Source organism: Cupressus sempervirens, chromosome 6 (genome assembly GCF_028749045.1).
Source record: "Cupressus sempervirens isolate cs-2001-9-10 chromosome 6, ASM2874904v1, whole genome shotgun sequence".
Taxonomy (NCBI): Eukaryota; Viridiplantae; Streptophyta; class Pinopsida; order Cupressales; family Cupressaceae; genus Cupressus; species Cupressus sempervirens.
In genome coordinates, this window is record NC_143123.1 from 244,591,969 (window position 1) to 244,617,899 (window position 25,931).

The 25,931-nt window shown below is 38.5% G+C and overlaps 1 protein-coding gene across 8 annotated transcripts in view; it reads right to left on the minus strand.

Annotated features, from left to right (window-relative positions):
• Window positions 1–25,931, minus strand: part of LOC149552163 (Zincin-like metalloproteases family protein) — a 273,149-nt gene that overhangs the window by 166,031 nt on the left and 81,187 nt on the right. For 5 of the 8 annotated variants that reach the window (XM_089787642.1, XM_089787641.1, XM_089787648.1 and 2 more), the window contains 2 exons: window positions 23,812–23,892; window positions 8,429–8,509 (listed from right to left, as the gene is read on the minus strand). In XM_089787642.1, coding sequence (XP_089643768.1) covers window positions 8,429–8,509; window positions 23,812–23,892 — 162 coding nt within the window. The remainder of the gene's footprint in view (window positions 1–8,428; window positions 8,510–23,811; window positions 23,893–25,931) is intronic. The other 3 variants (XM_089787647.1, XM_089787644.1, XM_089787643.1) reach the window with 2 other exon arrangements.

The window sequence follows — 25,931 nt, forward strand, 5'->3', positions numbered from 1 at the left end:
ACATACATAGTCATACCCATCCTGAAGTGCATAACATTAAATCTCAGATCATTTACAGTTGAAATTAGTGAGGGTATTGGTCCATGTCTAGTGTATCACATTTAAGAGACCTCATCACTTAATCATATCTTTCTCAATGGCAAGGCTTCCTTTCTCATTAATTGCATTTTTAGTACCTATATCATGATATGTTTCTGATTCACACACCTTGAGTTTAATCCCCGCCTCCACTCACCCCTTGTCTACACACACAACATCCCCTCTCCTTCTCCCCTTTCCTTTCCCCTCCACACCAATAAACCTTGAGGTGGCGTTCCACCCACACACACAATTTTCCAACGTTCCCCAAACAGGAACACGCTATGTAATGTCCCCATCATAAAATAAATGTACTCATTTAATATTTGTAACTGGCCGATTGATTTATTTTATCTCAGACCCATTTTATTTAGTTTTCATAGTTTGTGTCGCCATCGGCTAACTTTGTACACCCTCGGAAAGCTTTTCTTGATGGGTATTTAAGCGCGGCTTGTAGTCAATTCGTAGGCATGCTTTTGGAATTTCATTTCTCTGTACTGCGGATTCTTGTTGGAGTTCGGCATTGTTCGCCATTTCGGAAGTGAAAGACCTTCCCTATTTGGCTTGCACGGTTTCGGTGGGATTCATCCCTCACCCTATTCCATCGGTGTTCAACTGGTCTGTATCCGACAAATTGGAGTGCCCTCATTATTGCAATTCTTATCAATCTAGTAAATTTTCTTCCATAATTGTTCATGTATTTTTAGTGTTCAAAATCTTTTGTGTTTACCATTAACGTTCTGTGTGCATCATTGTATTTTTCCATAACTGTACGACTTCCATCACGAACAACACCCTTCACACTCCCTCCACATATTCGTACGGCTTCCCAGTTCATACCTATGAATGAACATTTGTTTCAGTCACCCACTCGCCTCTCACCATCCATACGGCCTAAATTGGCTTAGTACGGCAAGTATTCATAATCGTACGGTTTGCATTTTCCTGTCTCCACACCTACCATACGGCATCCATTCGTACGGCTGACAACCCCCCTCCACCATACGGCATCTTTGTCCTACCGCACAACCAACTTAAGTGTACCGTACGGCTTCCTTGGTGATCACCGTACGTGCCCCCTAAATTACACTTTGTCGTACATCCATTCCACTATCTACTCTACTTGTTGTATCCGTACAGACACTCTTCTAGACACCGTACTGCCTCCTATTTCTGTACAGACTTCTAAACTCAGTTTGGACACATTTTGCCACTGTACAGCTTCTTTGTCACATCCCCAGCCATCGTACAGTACCTCCTGATAGCCTCTCTCATCCGTACGAGTCTCTTACAGAACCATTTATGTATCCAAGCTGGCCATAATCTACCTGCAAATCACCCCATTACCAATCGGGTCACTACATTGGTATCTGAGCCTTCGGTCTTGCCAGCCTGTGGACAGTGAATGAGAGTTTATAGTCAGAAGAGGACACATTCCGTTGATCGAATGGTTGATGAACAAGAACCGATAGGCACCGAACTTGTGGCACTTCAGAGGGAACTTTCCCAGAATCAAGCACAGATCACAGATACACAACGACTCATGGAGGAAACCCTCAAGAAGTTGACGGAGAACAAAATATCTGGTGAACAAAATAGACACAGCGCAGACTCAGTATCAGGTAAACCACACCCTCGACCAGCACGCTTTCGACCTTCCATACCAACTTTCCCACCACGAACGGAAGCACACCACGGGGAGAGACTACCAACTTTTGAAGAGATAAGAGAGGACTGGAGAAATGCAAACCTTGAAGAGGATATTTCCTACAAAGATTACGTAGATCTGAGGATGAGATACTCGGGAGGCAGAAACAGAGGGGGATATTTTAACGATGATCTCAAGAGAAAATTGAGTAAGGTGAATCTATCTCCATTTGGACGGATCGGGCTCCATTTCAGCTCAGGCGTGGGTGATGAAAGCCACTACCTACTTCCAGTTGAATCCTATGCCTGAAGAAGCTATCAAATTCACCACGTTGCACTTGGAGGGTATTGCACACGAATGGTGGCACCACGACACTATCACACTAGGACATGATCAAATAAATACCAATGCGGAGTTTACAGAGAGATTAATGGAACGATTTGATGGAAAAGACCCCAAGCTCAATTTCAAAGATTTGATGCAACTAAGGCAAACTAGATCGATAGATCAATTCATTGCAGAATTTCGAAGACTTTTCGTGTTGGTCACGGACATCTCCGAAAGGAGGCGTGTCGTGCTCTTTATGGACGGGTTGGCAGAACCACTGAAGGGTTGGGTGAAGGGATTCAAGCCATCAACCTTGTCGGAAGCAATCAGTAAGGCCCAAAGCATGGCATCGTCGTCGGCATCATCCTCATCATCTTGGAGTTACTCACATCCGAAACCACCAACATTTCCGAGGGACAAACCTCCGCCCAAGAAGCCGTCATTGGATGAAGCATCCCGACAAGAGCTCCGAAGGAAGAAGTTCTGTTTCAATTGCAAGGGGCCTTGGGAACCTGGCCACTGATGCCTCAGGAAGGGGAAGATCCATTACATCGAGGTAATGTCCGATGAAGAGGACGAACAGGAACAAGAGGAAATGCGAGTGGAAGATATCCAACCTAGCAGTGTCACCAACATGGCCAGTTTAAACCGAACGGAGAGGATTGTTGCCTTGGTACAACACGGGGGATCCATTGCTTTGGCTGGCAGGCAGTCCAAGGTGCAGAGTTTTCCGTGTACGGGGTAACCTTCAAGGACAAAGGGTCACGATAATGCTGGACAGTGGAGCTACTTTGAACTTCATAAACTCATCCTTGGTAAAGCGCAGAAGTCTCCCTACGGAAGCACACACAGGCTTTCAGGTCAAGGTTGCCAGAGGAACTTTCCTGCCCTGCACGCACCTTGTCCCTCAGTTGAGCATCACGATGGCGAATCACACAGTTACGGAGGACTTTTTCATAGTGGATCTTGCCGACATGGAAATCATTCTTGGCATATAGTGGATGGAGATACTTAATGAGTACATCAAAGTTTCAAGTGAATGGACTTCACTTCTGTGGTTGATGGAAAGAAGGTTGTCCTCCGAGGGATGGCAAATGAGGGTCCGAAGGAAGTTTCCATGCATCGGATGGAGGCAATCTTGCGGCACAATGATGTTGAGTGGGTTGCGCATTGTTTTATCTCGGGGGAACCTATAAAGGGGCACCAAACACCTACACTGGATGATGAGCTTCAGGATATTTTAAGTAGGCATGAAAAAGTTTTCATGGATATTCCACCTAGCATACCACCGCATCAGGGGTTTGAACACACAATTGAGTGGGAATCAAGGGCAAAACCAATCATAACCACTTTGTACCACCACCCCCAGAAATTCAAGGATGAGATCGAACGGACGATTCAGGAGTTGCTTGAGAAGGGATGGATCTATCCCAGTTCTAGCCCGTTCGCATCATCCATGGTGTTGGTCAAGAAGAAGGATAGAACATTGCGCATGTGTGTGGACTATCGTGCTCTGAACAAAAGGTCAATAAAGAATAGGTACCCCATCCCAAGGATAGATGAGCTGTTGGATGAACTACATGGTGCGGTCTACTTTTCAAAAATAGATCTTCGTTCTGAATACCATCAGATCCAAATGAGGGAAGAAGATGTGGAGAAAACGGCCTTTCGCTGCCACTACGGACACTATGAGTTCCTAGTCATGCCATTCAGTCTAACCAAAGCACCTGCCACATTTCAGTCGTGCATGAACCACATCTTCAACAGACAGTTGCGTAAGTATCTATTGGTATTCTTTGATGATCTTATTTATAGGACATGGGAGGAGCATCTGAATGAAGTCCTGAGTATCATAGAGGAACAGTCCCTATTTGCCAAACAGTCCAAATGTGAGTTTGGTATGACAGAGATATTGTACTTGGGGCATGTCGTCAGTCAATACGGGGTTCAAGTGCATTAGGAGAAGATTCAAGCTATCCTCGACTAACCTCCCCCAAAATCACTCACAGATCTGCGAGGGTTCTTCAAATTATGCAATTACTACAGAAGATTTGTCAAAGGTTTTTCTCAGCTCAACGCGCTCGTAACAGATCTGACGAAGAAAGGGGCTTTCCAGTGAAACAAAGAAGCACAACTCACATTTGATAAACTGAAAGAGGCCATGAGCACTTGCTCGGTTCTGGCACTCCCTGACTTCACCCGACCATTCATTTTGGAATGCGACGCGTCCGGGGAGGGCATTGGAGCGAATCTAATGCAGGACAAACACCCCATCGCCTATGAGAGCAGGAAGCTTACACCAGCAGAACACCTGTATTCTATTTATGATAAAGAAATGTTGGCCATCGTACATGCACTGACCAAGTTCCGGCAGTATCTGGTTGGTATCAAGTTTGTTGTCCGTATGGATCACAACAATCTAAGGTATTTCTTGGAGCAACGGGACTTGAATGAACGGCAACAAAAATGGGTAAGAAAAGTTCAGTCTTTTGATTTCGACATTGAACATGTAAAGGAAAAAAACAATGTTGTTGCAGATGCCTTGTCCCAAAAACCCACCATCTGCTCACTAGAATAGATCTCAGCTGACTGGAAGGCACAACTGTTGGTAGAATATTCCAAGAATACGTTTGCTTGTGAGATAATGGATGATCACATCCACGATGATCAGTACAGGGTGGTGAATGATATCATCTATTATAAAGATTGGATCTACCTAGTGCCGGAATCCAAACTGAAGCAGAAGATCCTGAAGGAAGTGCACGACTCCCCTTTGGCTAGACATCCCGGCTTCCTTAAACCTACAGAAGTATTCGAGAGAGATTTTTATGGAAGGCCCTGAAAGAGGACGTATTGCAGCATGTGAGAGAATGTTCTATTTGCCAACAGAACAAATCCGAACACACTCTTCCTGCGGGACTGTTACAGCCTCTGTTGATTCCCGAACATAAGTGGGAAAGTATATCAATGGACTTCATAACAGGTCTTCCCAAGGTGAACAGAAAGGACTGCATCTTCATGGTGGTTGACAGATTGACAAAGTATGCTCACTTCTTCGCCATCCCCTCAGACCTTCAAGCTGCACAAGTCGTCGAACTGTTTTTCAGAGAAGTCTTTCGCCTACACGGGTTACCCCGAAACATCGTCAACAATCGAGATGGTCGATTCGTCAGTATCTTCTGGATAGAACTGTTTCGGATGGCAGGGACAGAATTATCACCGAGCACGAGTTACCACCCACAAACAAATGGCCAAACTGAAATTGTGAACAAATGGCTTGAAGGCTACCTACGGAACTACATCTCAACTCAACAACAGGCATGGGTAAAATGGATCCATCTCAGGGAGTATTGCTACAACACCACATATCACATGTCGCTCGGGATGGCGCCATTCCAAGCTCTATACGGGCACGAACCACTCTCCTTCATCGACATAGTTCTAGGCGACAGTCCTGCTCCAAGGGCGAAGGCTTGGCTTCAGGAAGGACAAGACATTCTAAGGAGCTTGAAAGAAAACCTACAACATGCACAAAATCAACAGGTGTACGCAAACAAACACCGGATAGAGAGGACCTTTGAAGTGGGGGATCTGGTCTATCTCTAGCTTCAACCATACCGACAATCTTCATTAAAGGGAATAGGAAAGGAGAAACTGAAGCCGCGATTTTATGGTCCCTACCGCGTGATCTGTCACATTAGTGAGGTAGAGTACAAATTGGAACTTCCGGAGGGTAGCCGCATTCACAATGTCTTCCATGTTTCCTATCTAAAGAAGGCTATAGGGCAAAACGTCACAATCATTACCGACCTTCTACCACTCAATGAGGAAGGAAAGCTCATTCTGGAACCGGCCAAGATTCTCGAAGTGCATGAAAAGGTCCTGCGAAACCACACCGTGAGGGAGTACTTGGTACGTTAGCGACACCTACTGCTAGACGACACAACATGGGAAGGCAAACAAATCCTCCAGCACCCGACACTGCACTTGCTTAAGGACAAGCAAATTTTGGGATGGGAGGACTGTAATGTCCCCGTCATAAAATAAATGTACTCATTTAATATTTGTAACGGGCCGATTGATTTATTTTATCTCAGACCCATTTTATTTAGTTTTCGTAGTTTGTGTCGCCATCAGCTAACTTTGGACACCCTCAGAAAGCTTTTCCCGATGGGTATTTAAGCGCGGCTTGTATTCAATTCGTAGGCATGCTTTTGGAATTTCATTTCTCTGTACTGCAGATTCCTATTGGATTTCGCATTGTTTGCCATTTCAGAATTGAAAAACCTTCCCCATTTGGCTTGCACGGTTTCGGTGGGATTCATCCCTCACCCTATTTTGTCGGTGTTCAACTAGTCTATATCTGGCAAATTGGAGTGTTCTCATTATCTTATCAATTTGGTGAATGTTCTTCCATAATTGTTCGAGTATTTTTAGTGTTCGAAATTTTCTATGTTTACCATTAACGTTTTGTGTGCATCGTTGTATTTTGCCATAACTGTACGGCTTCCATCATGGACAACACCCTTCACACTCCCTCCACATATCCGTACGGCTTCCCAGTTCATACCTATGAATGAACATCTGTTTCAGTCACCCACTCGCCTCTCACCATCCGTATGGCCTAAATTGGCTTAGTACGGCAAGTATTCATAACCGTACGGCTTGCATTTGCCTGTCTCCACACCTACCGTACGACATCCATCCATACGGCTGACAACCCCCTCCACCGTACGACATCTCTATCCTACTATACAGCCAACTTAACTGTACCGTACGGCTTCCTTGGTGATCACCATATGGGCCCCCTAAATTACACTTTGTCGTACATCCATTCCACTATCTACTCTACTTGTTGTATCCGTATGGACACCGTACTGCCTCCCATTTCCGTCCAAACTTCTAAACTCAATTTGGACACATTTTGCCACCGTACAGCTTCTCTGTCACGTCCCCAGCCACCGTACGGTACCTCCTAATAGCCTCTCTCATCCATATGGTTCTCTTACAGAACCATTTATGTATCCAACCTGGCCATAATCTACCTGCAAATTGCCCCATTGCCAGTCAAGTCACTACACACTAAGGATAGGGGGACCATTCCAGCGACCCAAGCAGCAACACCACAATTTCCGCCAACCACTTGAAATGCAGGTACATCCCCCATGTTCCAGGAATGTCGAGGGGCACACAACAACGTCTCTCAAGCAATCTGGGGATGCACAAGCATCCCTCATCACAGAAGCTCAATAAAGTGGTATCTAAAAACAAAACATGTTTTTTAATTCATTCCTTGGTCTTTTAATATCATGTTACTCAATGCAATCATCTTTATCATCAAATAGTTTTCATATCTATTATCATATGATATAATACAACTCTTTCATTTGTTGATTTGACAATTTAAAATAATATTGATATGTAGTATTGAGTACTCGAATCATAATTTCTAATTAGTAATTAGATATTGAAAACTCCAATGTTCAAGTCATTAGTAATTTACGATTTTATATCTTTATGTACTTACTAGCGTTTTAAGTACCATATGTATAGTATATAGTATGTACATCTCCCCACCTCATGCCCCCTCTTGCTGCCCCACCTTCGTCCCAAAATCGAGGTCCCTGTGTCCCCCCCCATACCAAAAACTTGTCCCCCATTCTGATGACGGTGTAACATTGCTTCACACCCACTCCATCCCTAGAGCTGGAATATTTACATTCTTGTAATTTCATCTTAGTTTTAATTTATAGCATCATCTACAGCTCCATCATGTTATTGGCATAGGTTTTACCTTTAGTCCCACTGAAATGTTTTGGACAACTTTGGGCATTGATATATTTTTTTGCTTTTCTTCTATGAAACATGTGGATATTATATAGAGTAGAATACATCCATACACATTATAATGAGATATGCTATGATGAAGGATATACTATATAAAGATGTCCATGTTGACATGGCTTGATGATACTATGATAATTTAACTTGATGACAAAATGACAATTTACAATCCATTGTGATATCTTTTTTGAAACAAAAAGCATACTTGAATGATCATAATAGAATTTTTACTACTCACCTTATTTAAATACATTACATGTTATCAAATATATTATCATCAATCTAGAAGACCCTTGCCTCCTTGTGTCTTCAATTTCATACTTTCGGTGCTAAGATGTTACTCACATTATAAAAGATACACAACTAAAGCACAAGTACATACATTAGTTGATGCATATGCCTTGAAAGCATATCACAAAAATAAACACCACCACAGAGTAAAATAAGAACAAGATAATTGGCACGAATTATATGGTTATAAATAGCCAACAATTTATGGGTAAAGGTAACAAACATAATGTTCAGTTTTACCAATTCCTCGAGGATATTTGTATTTTCCTCCAAGCATCGTTGACCTTTTGCTGATGCCACAACTTTTCTGGTTGTTCCAACCTTCAACGGGAAACATCCAAAGAATGATATGAATAACTAATAGTATAAACATTAGAGTAATGCCTTAGACTAGGCGATCTGGTCATTTTGATTCCTACATGCCAATAAACAAATGGAAAATGAAACCATAGTGGAACTTCTCTCAAATAATTGTAATTAAGAAAACATAACTAAAATAATCAATGCAAATTGCAACGAATATGCTCAAGTATTGGGAAAAAAAAATCTTTCTTGAATCCAACAATATATATTAATGAAGAATGTTCAATAAAATGAACTGCCTTTTATTTGTCATTCATTTTAATCAAAACCAGGCAATACTGATTTATGGTAGTGCCATGATTATCTAGTTACAAAAGTACATAGTTTTCATTTTCTTATCAATAGAAACTTACAAACACTAAAAGATATCACAGCACCCCTATTGGAAATGCTCTTGTTCACAACTGAAAACCTTTTTATCTTATTTTTCCAAAATATTCCAACCATGGTAAACGTACATAAAATTTGGTTTTCAAAACCCATCTTAACAAATAAAATTATGTGTAGTAATTTTCCAAATGTTATCAATTGTTTCACAACAAGAAATCTAGCCAGTCTTGAAGCTTTCCCCAGTTTAATCATTGTAAATGCACTCGTTATCTTGGAATGATTAGCTCAATTGTACTTGAGCCAATCTCCTCTTGAATCATTGTCGAGTCACCTACAGTCTGCTCACAATGTTGGAGAAAATTAAGTGGCAATCTTAACAAGCAGGGCCCCAAGGCCCAAACAAATGCAGACTACAATGGAATGACAGTATACAGAAATGCAATCCATGGATGAATAGCTTTGCATAATCCATAAGAACTCCAGGATTTTGTCATTTATAGTGGTGATCAAAATTCCGCCATACAAAAAACAAATTCCTGCACCCTTCTCCCAAAACAATGTAGAAAGCTGCATCAATATGAAGAGGGAAACCAGCCACTCTAGCATGCAGATGAATGAAAGCATACCAGAAAAACTATTTCAATAATAGGTTTTAATGGGAGTTCTTGTAAATCTGTTTTCTATAACAAGAGGGAATAATAGTTTCATTTTTTTCACTTACAAGTTTATGTACTCCTTGATTTAGTGTTATGAGTAATAATGCAAAATGTATTGTAGTGTCCCCATTTTTGGCACATCTCTGCATATCATTGAGTTAGTTCATCATAGCAACCCTGGTGAACTGGCAGTGTGATTTGTGGTTCTCAATTAAGAACTTACTATTTATAGTAAGTCAAATTTGGCAAGGTGTCATACTGGGCAATGCTGCTGGTGGCAGTGGCAGTTGGTCATCACCTGCATCAAATGAAGCTTTTAATTGGTTGGGTTAGTATTTATTAATTAGTTATTAAAGTTACATTGTTATAATGGCACTTTATTATGTTTAATGTATAAAATGATGTTGTGTTGGTGAAGCTTCGTAAGTGAAGTGGTGTTTGGGAAAGTGTCATTTGGGGGTTATAAATATGAGCCCATTGTGAAGGAAAAGGCATCCGATTATCTGATTGATTATTTGTTTTTGTTGCATGTGAAGAGTTTCTACATTAGATGATTTTGTGCCCTTGCTGAAGTACAAGGGTTTGGAGCTAAGAAGTGCCTGGTAAATTCACAGCTGAGATATTGTGAATTACTATCTGAGAATTGTTTGAAATCAATGCATATATAGTGATTTGATTATTTTGGTTGAATCTCCATTTCTGTGTCAGTGGCTGGAGATATCATTGTAGCTAAGAATTTTGGAATTGTGTATGCTCTTTGTTATTTGGTGTTGTGAATTTGAGTAACTTTGCTATCACTTTTCTACTGTTTGTATTGTGCTTGAAAAGTGAATTTATGCCAAGAGAATTGATTGGTTTGAAGTGGATTAATTGACTACTCATCAAGTTAGAATATCTGCGATCTGTTATGGAGAATTTGTGGCTCATTCAAAAGGCTGCGAACATCGACAGCATTGGGAATGCTTTCCATACCTGCAATCACCCTGATTGGGTCTGTGATCATCATAATTGCTATGATCAATCTTGGGCAGGCTGCAGTTAGGATCTGGGAAGCCTGCAGTTGAATTTTGGTGACATGCAATTATTTATATGAGATCTGTTTTCATTTTCTCAGGCCTGGGTTTGGCACATTGGCAGCCACATTGACTGTGGTGGCTTGGGCAGCACATTTTGTTGACTGCGATCTGTTATATAGACCACATTTTGAGCAATTTGGAGGTTGGTGGACATTCCCAAGTAGGATCAGAGGCTGCTGTCAACCATATAGAACAATTGGATCTGCTACAAGCAAGCAAATTTCCAGTTTACTTGTGTTTGGAAATTGTAATTTTCAAAATATTAATTGAGTGAGTTGCCAAATGGATTAGAGCTGATGTGATTATACTGATTAATAAATAATTGTGAATTGGTGATTACATTCTGTTTGGAAGTGGCATTGTTATATATTAGGGTTTGGTTTGGTAAATAAAATTAAGAAGTTTCATTTCTAAATATTCCCTCGATTGGTTACCACTTATTAATTCAAAATTTCATTATCAAACTGAAAATACCAAATGCATGCCCAAGTGCTTGACAAAATGTCAAACAACTGATTAGTGAAGAAATCTGGAGTTAATTGAGTTATAACCAGCTGGGATTTTACAGTGATATCAAAGCAGTTTCCTACCAGCCTGCAAGAAATGGGCTCAGAATTATTTTGTTTAGTGCCACTCGTTGATTCAATGATTGGTATTTAGTGACATGGATAGTGATAAGAGATTCATTCTGGGTAGGCACTATACTCGTAGGCATCATATTTCACCACTTAGGGATGGAGAATCTGAGATACATTTCAGTATTGTGAAACAATTGAATGTGTTACCAAATGAGCTGAATCAAAAGCACAAACGAATGACAAAATTGATTTCAAATGCATAATTTGAGCAGAGCATGATGTCATTTCTTCAAAAAAACAAACGTGTTGGTACAGTGGACACTATTATAGAGGAAGGAGATGTTTTCAGTCCAAACTCTTAAGTCTGATTTTTATATCAGCAGTGGCCCACATAAGATTGCAGTTGCACCTGATGTAATGGCAAAGTCTGGAAATGTTATGGATAAAGTAATGGATGATAGTGTGCATTTTTTTTTTGATAGAGGGAGATAACATGGATGTAGGCAGGCACATTAGTTATGATTTGCATGACAGCAATAGGGATTTGTGGCATCCTGATGATATTGTAGTAGCTACATATGTGTAGGACATCCCTTGGAGTTACCACATGTCAGTGCTGAGGTGTTGGACACAATGGACAAAGGATGTGATTGGAATTCATGTCAAGATGAGTCAAATGATACAGTTGTTAGTATGAGTTCCCAGGATCATGCATTTGATGGTGATGCAATGATAGTGGAGGTAAGAGCATGCGATGATACTGTCATATCAACAACTACTTCCATGATAGATTAGCCATCCTATGAGGTACTTAGCAACAATACCTTAGATGTTCACGTGTGCATTGTTGATAGTACACATGTTATTGATTTTGAGGTGAGTGATGTAGAGATAATATCATGTTATTGAACAGATCCTGAGATTCACTTTACGGACAATCCTTTGTTTGAGATGGATCATGCATTGTCTTATGACAATTTGTTTTTTGAGGTCGATGTTGATCACTCACCTAAGTGGAGCTAGGCATCATTTACACCATTTGCAGATACAATTAAGTTTCCTATAGTAGCAGTTGGTGATGTTCCAATATCTACAAATTATGATGAGGATGCGAGTGTTGTTGATACAATTGAGATGAGTGCGTTTGTTGAGCCAGCAAGGCTCACTACAAGAGGTCGGTGTTTGGGATTCTTCTAGTGCATTGGGATTTCAGGCACGACTCCTAGTAGATTTTTGGAGTATATACATGATGCCAAGTACATATGGTTTTTCTTTTGACTATCATGTGCATGTTCCTTTTGAAGTGCGCAATTCAATTGTGCATGTGTCAGATAGTGTGTTTGGCATCTCAGCATACCGAGTTACTTCCCTATGAGACATTCACTCATGCGGCATCTACAGTCATGTTTGATTCAGTTCAGCACATTCAGTCAATTGTTTTGGTGGTGATATTTCAGGAGTTAGTTAGTGGTGACTGGGATGTCGCGTGCTTCTTCATATGGGATTTGGGTGGAGGTTTCTATACGTTGTCGGATTGCTTGAGCAAAACCAATCTTGGGGAGGGAGGACTGTAATGTCCCCATTTTCCGCGCATCTTTGTAGATGATTGAATTAGTTCATCGTAACGACACTCGTGAGATTGCAGTATGATTTGAGGGTCTCATTCAAGAATTTACTATTTGTCATAAGTCAAATTTGGCCAATTGCCATATTTGGCAATGCAATTGGTGACGCTAGCAGTTGGTCATCACCTGCATCAAATGGAGCTTTTAATTGGTTGTGTTCATATTTATTAATTAGCTATTAAAGTTACATTGTTATAATGGCAATTTATTATATTTAATGTTATAAAATGATGTTGTGGTGGTGAAGCTTCTGAAGTGAAGTTGTGTTTGGGAAACTAAGTGCCATTTCGGGGTTATAGCCCATTGTGAAGGAAAAGGTATCCGATTATCTGATTGATTATTTTATTTTGTTACCTGTGAAGAGTTTATGAGTTAGATGATTTTGTGCCCTTACTGAAGCATAAGGGTTTGGAGCTGAGATGTGCCTAGTAAATTCATAGCTGAGGTATTGTGAATTAGTATCTGAGAATTGTTTGAAATCACAGTAGAAGTATAGTGATTTGGTTATTTTTGTTGAATCTCCATTTCTATGTATGTGGCTAGAGATATCATTGTAGCCGAGAATTGTGGAATTGTGTATGCTCTTTGTTATTTGGTGTTGTGGGTTTGTGTAATTTTGCTATCACTTCTCTACTGTTTATAATGTGCTTGACAAGTGGATTTATGCCAAGAGAATCGACTGGTTTGAAGTGGATTAATTGACTACTCATCAAGTTAGAAGGCCTGCAATCTATTCTGGAGCATTTGTGGCTCATTCAAAAGGTTACAAACATCATTTACAGCAGCATTGGGACTGCTTTCCATACCTGCAATCACCCTTATTGGATATGTAACCATCATTAGTGGTTGCAATTATGCCTGGGAAGGCTGCAGTTAGGATCTGGCAAGCCTGCACTTGAATTTTGGTGACCTGCAATCATTCATATGAGACCTGTGTTTCATTTTCTCAGGCCTGCGTTTGGAACGTTGGCAGCCACATTGACTGTGGTAGCTTCAGCAGCACATTTTGTTGACTGCAATCTGTTTTGGAAGTTGGTGAACATTTCCAGGTACGATCACAGGCTTCTCTCAACCATATAGAACAATTTGGTCTGCTGCAAGCAAGCGAATTTCCAGGTTACTTCTGTTTGGATATTGTAAATGTCAGAATATTAATTAGGTGAATTGCCAAATGGATCAGAGCCGATGTGACTCTACTTATAAATAAATAATTGTAAATTGGTGATTATATTCTGTTTGGAAGTGGCATTGTTCTATATCAGAACATACCATGCATTTGGGTGTTTTTTAATAAAAGCGTGGTCTCAAAATACAACATAAAACGTTTTTAGCATGGGAGTGCAAAAATGCGATCTTTAATAGCAATGGCATGGATTGAAATGCCAAAACGATTCCTCTTTGGTCCAAAACGTGATCAATTTACTCCAAATCTGGGCTTTTTTTGGGCAAAACGTGGCTTCTAGATGCAAAAAAATGAATCATTTTTGAAAGAAAAAGCAACACCTAGGGCATGGAATGCATAGAAATGCAAAAACGGCCAAAAACGGCCCTTGTTGGAGAGATTTCATGCCATGAAATGGGCAGATCTGAACAATTTTGGCAAAAACATGATCTCCAAGGGCAAGAACATGGATGTTTTTTCTTTTGGCGACAAAATCTTGGTCTCAAGTTGCAAATACATGTGATGAAAAATCCAAACGCATTCTTGGGGAGCCTTTACATGTTTTAAAATGCATTAGACTTGGTCTTCTATGCAAATCACACTCTTGGAGTGCTTTTGCATGTTTTAAAATACATGTATATGAAGGCAAGAGGCAAATCACACTCTCAAGGCCTCATTACATGTTTTAAAATGCAAAGAAGTGTAAAACAATGCAAATTGCACTCTTGGACCCTCATTACATATTTTCAAACTTGCAACATGAGAAAACAATGCAAATCATACTCTTGGAACCTCATTGTATATTTCAAAAACTTAGCTTTTATTTGTCTAAATCCATAAAAATGGCTTTATAGTGCAAACCGCACTCTTGGAATGCAATTGCATAGAAAGTGAATTACATGTAAAAGAACTCTTTTATGCAAAGTAGACTCTAGGAAGTCCATTACATGCATTTTTAGTGCAAATCGCACTCTTGGAGGCCCTTTACATGTAAATGAGTTTGAAAGATGCATTTGCACAACTTAAGTGATCAATTAAGCACATGTTTAATTGATTTTTAAGGAAATATCACTTAATTGGATCAAAAATACTATTTACACTATATAGTTTTATATATTATGTGTAAATATCATTCAAAAAGTAATATTAACTTAGTTGTTTTGAAATAAAACATTAAGTAACTGAAAAAATAAATCAAACTATATAGTTAATAAAGTCACTTATGTGTGGCCTATTAATGGGCCTTCAAGGGTTAATCCTCGACAAAGGAAAGAAATGTGTTGTTGGCAACCACCAGAGGAAAGATGGATAAAAATAAATTTTGATGGGGTTGCTCAAGGAAACCCAAATATTTCAGCGTATGGATGTATAGCAAGAGATCATGAAAGTAACTCAATAGACTTTGTGACCAAAAGACTAAGGGATGGAACCAATAATATGGCAGAATGTGAAGCAGCCAAAGAGACTCTAGTGTTACGAGTTGAACTGGGTATCATACGAGTGCATTTGGAAGGAGATTCAAAGATTATTATTAATGGGATCAAGAAAGGCAAATTAGAGTCTTGGCATCTTGACAAGAACATTAGCCAGATAAAGTGCCTACTGAAGGAGTTCAAGGACTTCAAGATATCCCATGTTTACAAGGAGGCAAATAAGGTGGTAGATAAGTTGGCCAACTTGGGAGTGAATGTCCATTTTGGGAACCAGAATGACATGTTCAAAGACTTTAGGCTTCTTAATTTAGATTAAGGATGTTGTGTTCTAAGTGGCATTATGATCGCTATCCTCCCCTTTGAAGGAGTAACTTCCAATTATTTATTTTAACACCTGGTATCAAGGACACTCATGAGGAAGTAATCCCCTGTGCATGACAAAGGATCCACACTCATTAAACTCTTTAAGTGTGGCCTTCAAGATCTTTCAAGGGTGAGTTTTTAAGAAGGGCGGGGCCTCTTTTTTTGCAGGGAAATTGGCAGAGTTTTCAGAGATGGAGGCCAACTTCGTTTTGGAATCAGATAATCAGACGTGGGCATACGAAGGAAAGATCATAGTGAGGCGCTGAAGAATTTGTTTATGTTCAACGAACAGGAATTTATGAGTGGCATCATGGAGATTTTTGACCCGTAATATTTGGACACCAACTGGAGGAGGTCCAACCTAGATATAGTGTCCCTCTTTGTGGCCCTGACACTTTTAGTTGGAGAGACAAAAGAGGAAGTACAAATGGGTCATTGTTGTGTGTCTATTCCTGCAATGGCTGCTGGGAGTAGACGAGGTTATTGATAGTGTCGTGTTGGGTGTAGGTTTGAAAATGGGGCAGGAACCGTGGAGGCTAATTGGGGGTGGAGATTCCTCACTGCAACCTTTGGTTGTTTGGTCTTCTGTAACTCCCCAAGGGGTACACCTGCCAAAAGCGGCCGAAGTATGGAGGAAGGTGGTTAACTTTTTGCAGGAAAAGATCTAGGTGTTGGATGATCGAAAGAAGGGTTTTATGAAGACGACACCAAGAAAAAGTGTAAGACCACCTAGAGAACAGCTGAGATACCAACTAGACAGGGAAGGACAAGATGTTGTTGGGGAGTTCATGAGAGCAGGAATGTGGGTTGATGTGTCTCTGCTAGGGGAGGCGGGCACGAGTGGAACTGGCAGGAAGTGGCGATCAATGGAGGATGACTGTTCCATCTCAAATTTTACAAAGGAGGATGCCAAAAAATTGGTTCAAGAATTGAGCAGCCTGTTTCTTTTTTAAATGACTAGTAGCTTCTCCAAAAGATGTGATTATCTTATGTAATGGGATGGGATATGCTTGTAGGTGTTAATTTCTTTATTAGTATGTATTAACTTTTATGTTAAGGAGGGAGGGTAGTCAGGCGGACTTTTTAAATGTCCACTTAAAACTATGGCACGCTATTATTGTAAGCTTCATCTTTTTATAATTAATGCTAAAACTTGTTACCCATTAAAAAAAATAGTCACTTATGTGAAAATTTTAAAAAGTAACTTAAAAGCATTACATTAAGTGAATTTATGTTATATTTTTCAAAAAGCAAATGTCAGCATTAAAATATAACATGACATTTTAAATTATGCAATTGCATCTGGACAGTCCACCTTTTGGGCACTAAAAAGGCCATATCTTTTGATTATCAAGCCCGATTAAGCCCTAAGATATACTGAGTCAAAGGAAAACCAAAAGGAAGGGTTTGAGCAAAACCAAAAGATCAAAAACCAACAAACACACTCAAAAACGCAAAAAAAGGACATTGAAAGCTTCAAAAATCAAGCATAGGCTTAAGAAAAAGAACAACTAAAAAGACTTGACGAAAGCCTTTAGTAAAAGAGTTCACTACGTGCATTGGGTTTGATTGATTGATCAATGTTATCCAATTAAATAATAAACTAAACTCAGAGACATGTGAAACTAAATTGAAAAGTTCCGTATTGTTACCTACATTTTGTGGTGACAAAATGCAGGACAACAGAGAGATATCCTTACACTTCCCAATTCATGGAACATCCATCCTTGGACTAGGAGAAACCTATTTAAAGAACCTAATGGTTACCAAGTAACCGACCATCGACAACTACTAATAACTCATCATAACAACTAACTTTAAGCCAACAACCAACAATACATAGTTGGATACAAACAACTTATCAAGTGAAATCAGGCGAAGCTTAATAAACTCATGATGGCAAAATAAAGAAGGAAGAGCCATCAACCTAATTATTCCCTTGGGTAGCCCAAACAACTTGTTCACAACCCAAACATTCCGCAACTAGTTAACATTCGACAACGAAATGTGAAAAACAGTTTTTATAAAAATTAAGCTTCTAAAGCTTACAATACCTCAGAAGTGATGTCTCCAACTAGAAGTAGAAAGGAAAAACTTAGGAAGTGTTCTCTAATAATCCACATAACCAACACATCAACAACACAAGGCATTGTAAAAAAAAGCACTCACCAATAGCAATACGATATAATGAAACAAGTTTGAAGGTGCTCTTGACTTTGAAAAGGCTCCAGCAAGTTAATCAATCACTAAGGGGGTTGCCATCTCCAAATACATCAGCAAGTTGGATTGACTTCATGTATGTGCAAAAGTCAAAATTTATGAAAGGGCGTATTACAAAAGGTTGGACAGCTGTCCCACAAGATTCAACTACTTCTTGAGCAAGATTAGTAGTCAAGGACCACATAAAATCAACCAGAAGGTGATGAAGAACAGAGCATACATCAGCAATAGAATAGTGGAATTCACCAAACTATAATTCAGAAATAGATTAAACAAACAAAATAATGGTGGAATGAGAACTAGAAGATTGCACAAAAGATGAAGCAAACAATGATTGCACATCAGTTCTTGGACAACCTAGACACTATAACTATAAATCAAATTTGACGAAGTGAACATAAATTTATGATAAATGATTGACTATCCAAACCAATGTGCTTTAAATATCCTGCAATTTTTTAGCAAGCAGCATTACAAATTTGTTTGCAGCCCATCCAAGAACAGTAAGAGGAAACCATATCATAGCTTTTCTACTGGCCTATCATTAGATAGAGGAGTCAGAAGCAGCATACAATCATAATAATATACCAGTGATTCGATTTTTACAAACATTATATTTTATTTTTTATATCCACTCATATGGTCATACAAATGAAAGGTAAGGAACTTTCTTAATATGAATTTTTTGTTCTTTTCTTTATTGATGATCACTTGGTGAACTTTAATGTCGTCCCCAATTTTCAGAATTTATAAATCAATTAAACTGGGTCCAACCACTTTAAATTATTATAGGTCCTACATAATAAAAATAAATCAAAATTAAAAATATGGAATTAAAATAATTATAAATATTAGGGAGGAAAATAAATTAAGAAATAAAACAAAATTAACCGATGACCTGAGAAAAGGACAACTACGAAAAGAAGGCAAGCACACAAAGCAAATCATCCAAATTTGTTTGCAGCCCATGCAAGAACAGTAAGAGGAAACCATATCATAGCTTTTCTACTGGCCTATCATTAGATAGAGGAGTCAGAAGCAGCATACAATCATAATAATATACCAGTGATTCGATTTTTACAAACATTATATTTTATTTTTTATATCCACTCATATGGTCATACAAATGAAAGGTAAGGAACTTTCTTAATATGGATTTTTTGTTCTTTTCTTTATTGGTGATCACTTGGTGAACTTTAATGTCGTCCCCAATTTTCAGAATTTATAAATCAATTAAACTGGGTCCAACCACTTTAAATTATTATAGGTCCTACATAATAAAAATAAATCAAAATTAAAATAATGGAATTAAAATAATTATAAATATTAGGGAGGAAAATAAATTAAGAAATAAAACAAAATTAACCGATGACCTGAGAAAAGGACAACTACGAAAAGAAGGCATGCACGAAAAGCAAATCATCCCATTATGTGAACTTCGCTTTGATTCCAGTTTTGAGATTTCGAGCATTCAAGGATGAACATTGAAAACCCTTGGTGTAGAAAATGACTGATGGATGAACAATTCTTTGAGTTCCATTACAAGCTTAAGGACAAAAAACCCTCTAACTCATTAGGGTGGTTCTACTTAGGACTGGCTATAGTGTTGAAACATTTGGATTTGCAAGAAAATTGGTGAAGACACTGAAGGTCTACGGTTTGGTGTATTCCAGTTTTATGAGTGTGTTAAGAGGTTTGTTGTCAAATTGGTACAAGGGCATTTGTGCATATTCTAATTTGCATATTCTAATTTGTATATTTGATTGGGTTGCCATTGTGATTATTGTTTTGATATACTATGTTGTATTATTGTGACATTTTATGATTTATGTCTTCATGGGTTTACAGCTTGCTATAGACGAGTAAAAGAAGACCAGGAATGTGATGAAGTCTACTGTGAGATGGCCAAATCAATGTTAGGAAGTTTTGTCATACCTTACCACTCATACCACAGCTCTTTATGATATCCCGGGGCAGCCTTCTATTCACCCCATTCCGCCTCCTTTCGGCCAATTATTCACCCCCTCGTACATTTACAACGCCATTAGATCCAGATGTAGCAGAGATGCAAATGAGGAAGGGTTCCAGGCTGAACTCTTCAAGTTTGGTGCCTTGGTTTTGGTCCCCTATCTCTCTATACTATTTAACAAAGTGATGTGTACCGAGTTCCGGACTTCTTGGTCCAGGAATCTAATTTACCCTATCCACAAGACCAATCCTATCTCTAATCCTGGGAACTACAGAACCATTATGATTGGGCGCACGTTTGTCAAACTATATGCGACAGTTCTTAATGCTATGTTATCTAGTGAGCTTGACAGGAAAGGTTGTAGAGCTAGAGGGCAGGCTGGTTTCCGGACCGACTATCAGACTATGGACCATATTTTCATTTAACGGGCTATTATTAAGGAGGCTAGACATAGATTGGAGAAGGTTTACTGCTGCTTTGTGGACTTCTGCAAGGCTTCTGATTTTATTCCCAGGATGGATCTTTTTGAGAGGCTTTAGGAGATTGGGATTTTGGAGATGCTACTTACTGCTATTAAGAGACTTTATGAGACTGTGGTAAGTAGATTCAAGACGCCAAAGGGTTTCTCTGATCCGATTCATAGCACCATCAGGGTCAAGCAAGGTTGTCCTCTCTCCCCTACTTTATTCGGTTTATATATTGATGAGCTTGAGGACTTCCTTTCGAAGCCATTATTTCTGAGTGATGGTTGTTACTTACACCAGGTCCTAATCTCCATTCTTCTTTTTGTGGATGATGTGGTTCTTCTTGGTTCTTCCCTAGAGAGTTTACAGAGGCTGTTGGATGGTTTGGCTTTCTTTTGTGATTATCGTCAGCTTGTAGTTAACTTGGGTAGGACTCAAATTATGATCTTTAATTGCTTAAAGACTTCTCATCTTCACTTCTTTTTTCAAGGCCAGGAGATTGAGATCACTTCCTCTTACATGTACATGGGGTTAAGTTTTTTGGGCCTTGCTTCAATATGAGACCGGAGATTCAGTCCAAAGTTAATAAGGGTATGGCTTCTCTTGCCATGCTTGAGAAACAGTGTTTTAGACAGCACTCTCAGGATACCTCTTCCAAACTATCCCTCTTGGACTCCCTTGTTCGGCCGACGGTTCTTTATGGCTCAGTGGTTTGGGGCCTGTCTCTTCTTGGTTATGATTGGGCATCGATTGAACGGGTTCAAACTTTGCTCTTACGACACATCATCGAATGCCATGGGTTCACTCCTCATAGCATCATCCTTGTTGAGTTTGGTGCGCATCCCTTCAATCTTGCAACTATATTTGATCTGGTTTGGTTTCTTCATCGTTTGTGGGGTTTTGCAGATTTGGTTGGTGAGCGGGAATGATATTCCTACTTGGCATATTGTTCTTCTATTGATATTACAAGTTCTGATATGTGTTCTCGACCTCATTGCTCATATGCCCAAGCTTCTCTGCTAAGATCAATTGGGATTGATATCGACTTCCTCCCACCCTACCAGTTCTCGTTGAATGCCCCTGATCACCTCCTCCCCTCTCAGCAGGAGCTAAATAAACATGTCAGACTAGATATCTACAAACAATATATCATCACTACCAAGACTAACCCACCTGTTGGGTTGCGTCCGAGGATGACCTTTTACGCAAAGCACTTTTTGGAGATCTGTGATGGGATTATTGTTCGTCCTAGTTACTTATCTCAGCGGTAGTCTCATGCCCTGCGTATCTCCCTAGGATCCTTCAGGGTTGGTTCTCACCATCTTCGGGCTCAGACTGACCATCATATTAATAGTGGAGAGCAGATTTGTAAGTTGTGTACTTTACAAGAGGTCGAGTTTGAGATTCACTTTATTTTCTAATGCCCTATCTATTATGAGATCAGAGGGAGATTTCACTGCTTGTTTCGGGATTGTTCTTCTCTTTCAGATTTGTTTAGCTATTGTTATCAGAGATATCTTGCACTTTATCTTCAAGAGGCTACGTTGCTTCGGGATAGTACTTTACAATCACTACTTCCTCACTGGCATTCATCTATTCAGCTCATTACTGCCTTTTTCACACCCTTACCTCCTTCACTATGTGTGAAGAGATCGTCTAGTTCTACCAAATCATGTGATCACTCCAGATCTGTCAGACCCTGGACACAGTCTTCCACGAGATCACAAAAGCAGACTAGAGGTTCTATACATCCGCAGTCTTCTCCTTCGGTGGCTGACTTCTTTTTGCTTAGAAAGGACTCCTCATCCTTGTTGCTGCCGCTCTCTGTATCTTTCTTCTTCTTCTTGTTTTTGTTGCTCACTTCTCTCGGACATCGTTTGGTGGTCCTATTATTGTTAGTTATCTTGCTGTAATCTTTCAATCACATAGACCTTTTGGTGGTCTTTTGTTGGACATTAATATATTTATCTTTTCTTATCTACAGATTTGAGGTGTCTACTGCAAATTACCAATCATAAAATTCAACACAACTCTTAACGATATTCCATATTCTATGGACAAACTTGCTGCCAGATTCAATTTGTATCTCCAGCTTGGATAATTGCAGCGGATAGCATTGACTGCAATCAACTTTAGCTAGAAGCTACAGCATAATAAGTGTTTTAAATATCTAAGGAATCTGGAATATCAATGAGTTTAGAATACGAATACACAATGCATAACAGATAATTAACATATATCTAAGAAAACTAATAGTTACATAAATATGAATACACAATGCAAAGCAGATAGCATAACATAAGTATTAAATTTATCTATATGTCCCTTCACAAAACTAGACCAGAGATGATCAATCAAGAACCAGACCAACTTCCCTGATTATGAGAAAATATTTAAATAACCCACAAGCTGACAATTAAATAATACATAGCCAGATACAGATTAAAATAACTTACCATTACACTAGCACTTTTAGGACTGTAAATACAAATTTACTTCTTCAACAGTAAATTTTGTAGTGTTTCATTCATTTATAACACATAAAGATCAGAGAATCTACTCTTTACTACATTATGCCCAGCAGCAGCCATGTGTAATGGGTCCCTACATATTTTTGGCTCGTCTATTAGAATATTATCATCCTGTCTTCCTAAAAGCTATTTCAGTAGAAACAACAAAAAAGAATTATTATATTATATGGTTAAATCTCATGGACAATATACTTTGAAATGTTTCACTATTATATAAGCATGAATTGGCTTAAGATTAACCAAAGGCTTTCCATAATGGAATGACAGTTAAGAGAAATGTAATCCAAGAATAAAAAGCATCGCATTCTCTATAAGTTTGTTGATTATGATTGCATCATTCAACCCCAGATTACCTAATTTATGGTGATGACCAGAATTCTATACCAATCAAAAAATATTCCTAAATCTTTATAGCAGAGTACAAAGACAGTTGTATCAAATATTATGAGGTCAAATTCACCCTCTTTAGCAAGTAGAGGCACTTAACGCAAACTCGATAAACAATTTTAATTTTAATAATACTTTTACTAGAAAATATTTTATAAAGATTTCTGGAAAGAAAAAAAAATGGTCTGTCTTCATTTCGCTCACAGGTTTTCTCAACCCACTTAACATTAGATTTTTCCCTTTGTAGCTTGACTTTCTCTTTATAATTTTTTTATGCATTTGCTCAATCCCTCAGTTCCTTTAGTGCTACACCAAAGGAATACTACCCTATCCAATGGCGGTCTCCTTTTTATTTATATTTTTCACTCGAAATAATTCTCCTTTTAACCTGAGTGCCAACAAAATCAGTAACAACAAAAGGAAAATAAATCCTATATTATTGGATAGAATCACATTGAAAACCTACCTTGCAATGCTTTAGTATTGGATAAGTATGGATTGGCTTAATATTAACCTTCAGCATGCCATCCTCGCTTTTGTCCAGGCTCTGAACAGAATAGTTAACATATGTTAATTAATAACTCTAGGCATTGATTGGGCGGAAACAATCAACCCTCCCCAAAAAACAAGAAATCCGCTGTAAAAAGGCTGGAAAAAGTAAATTTATATAGATTTTTTGTTTAGCAAAAACAATGAAGTGTGTCAATGCTAATAACAAAGTAATATCTCTATCTAAAAACTGCAAGGAACTTGATTACTACGTCAATATTACAATTTAATTTTATTTATGGAAATATAAAGCAGTGAAATTATGCAATGTCCCTCTTTTAGCACAAGTTGTATGAGTTTGTCATTACCCTAGTTCTCCATGGTCTCATAGGCTAACCAAGACACTTACGGGACATTAAGGCTGTTTTGCCTAGGTAGTTTCAGTTGAAAGACAATCTGAGGTGTTTAGATATAGTTTTGGGCATACTAACAATTTAGAATAAATCATTATGGGCATGTTAGACTTCCAGTTGTAGTGGCATGTCGATGGTAAATTAGAAATATCGACAAGATCATTTACTTATCATTAATATAATTTATTATGCATTAGTAAAGTTGTTTTATAAATTTAACTTTATTAATGCCTAGTCTATAGTTGTGGGAAAAATTTAATTAAATGGCCCCCTTTATTCTATAATACATTGGAAGCATAAATAAAAGTTAGTGGGGACTTAAGTTCAGGAAAATCATGTTATATGGCATGAAAATATTAAAGAAAAAGCAATCGTGATAAAATAGGGGACCGAAAAAGCAGCTGCGAGAGAATAGAGGCAAGAAATTGAATAATCCCCAAATTATAGGAAATGCCAAAAAACTAATTTGTTTATCCCACATTGTCAACATGAGTGGAAAAACTCTTAGAAAACGCTACGAAAGAGATGGAAATGCCCTCATTCAGCATGCTTGGAGATAAAATGAAATTGTGAAGTTTTGGAAAAAAAAATTCTTGGGCTTGGAGGATGCAAAGCCTCTATGCTCTCGATCTTGATGCCACCGAAACATATGGTCTTAAGATTTGTTCATGACCTTCCGCATAAAATTCTGACGATTGTATGGGCTTCTTATTTGAATTCCTAATGACAATTGCTAGGCAGATTCAACTTGAAAGATCGAGCTATTGTGTCCAAGGGGCGCCATTAAGTGAAAGAAGATCACATTCCCAGGTCTGGATGTGCCATTTGATGGAGCCCCTAAATTTTGCAAGTTTGGGGCCTCCATTTGGACGCCTTCTCTGATTTCTTTACTATTAGAGTTAATATTATATTTCCATTTCGCATTTTAAATGTAGCATTAATTATTAATTGAGATGTTCTTCTTCCCATATCATTGGGTTGGATAGTCATGATAAATGGATTCCTGCAAACTTTTCATGAACAACTTCCCCCTAAGCTTAACATTTTATTATGTCTGGTTTATACTATGATTTCATTCTGCAGGTTATAACAATAGAAAGTTGTATATTTTTGCCTCAGATTGATTCTGCTGTATATAAAGAATGTGTATCCGCAGGAATAAGGAAAGCATCTAAAAAAGAGAAAAGGAGGGACATTTAAATAACTATACACAATCACAAATTACAATTTATAGGCGCGATTAAAAATTAAACCCTAAATTGTAATTCTATTATTTTACTTTGTAAGTTAGCTAGCTGCTAGAATGTAACAATTTAGGCTTACAATGCATGATTGATTCAAAATTAAACCCTAAATTCTACAGCCAATCATACACTTACAATAAAAAAATGTGATGACAAAAATGTGATCAGGATTTTGCCCAAAAAGTTGAAACTCAAATTGATAACTATATTTTGTGACTTGTCTTAGAACACTGAGACTACATTGCAACTTGCAAATCGTAACCCCTGTCTGATCAGTGATGCTCCAATGCTTTTATTGAATCTTGGTAGAACACAAACACATAGATCCAAGATTGAACAATGAACCGAAAACCTTACGGTCTACACAAATGGCAAATTTTACAAATTGTAGAACTGGGCGAGTCAAGATTGTGTTTGATATTATTTTTTGTTACTTTTAC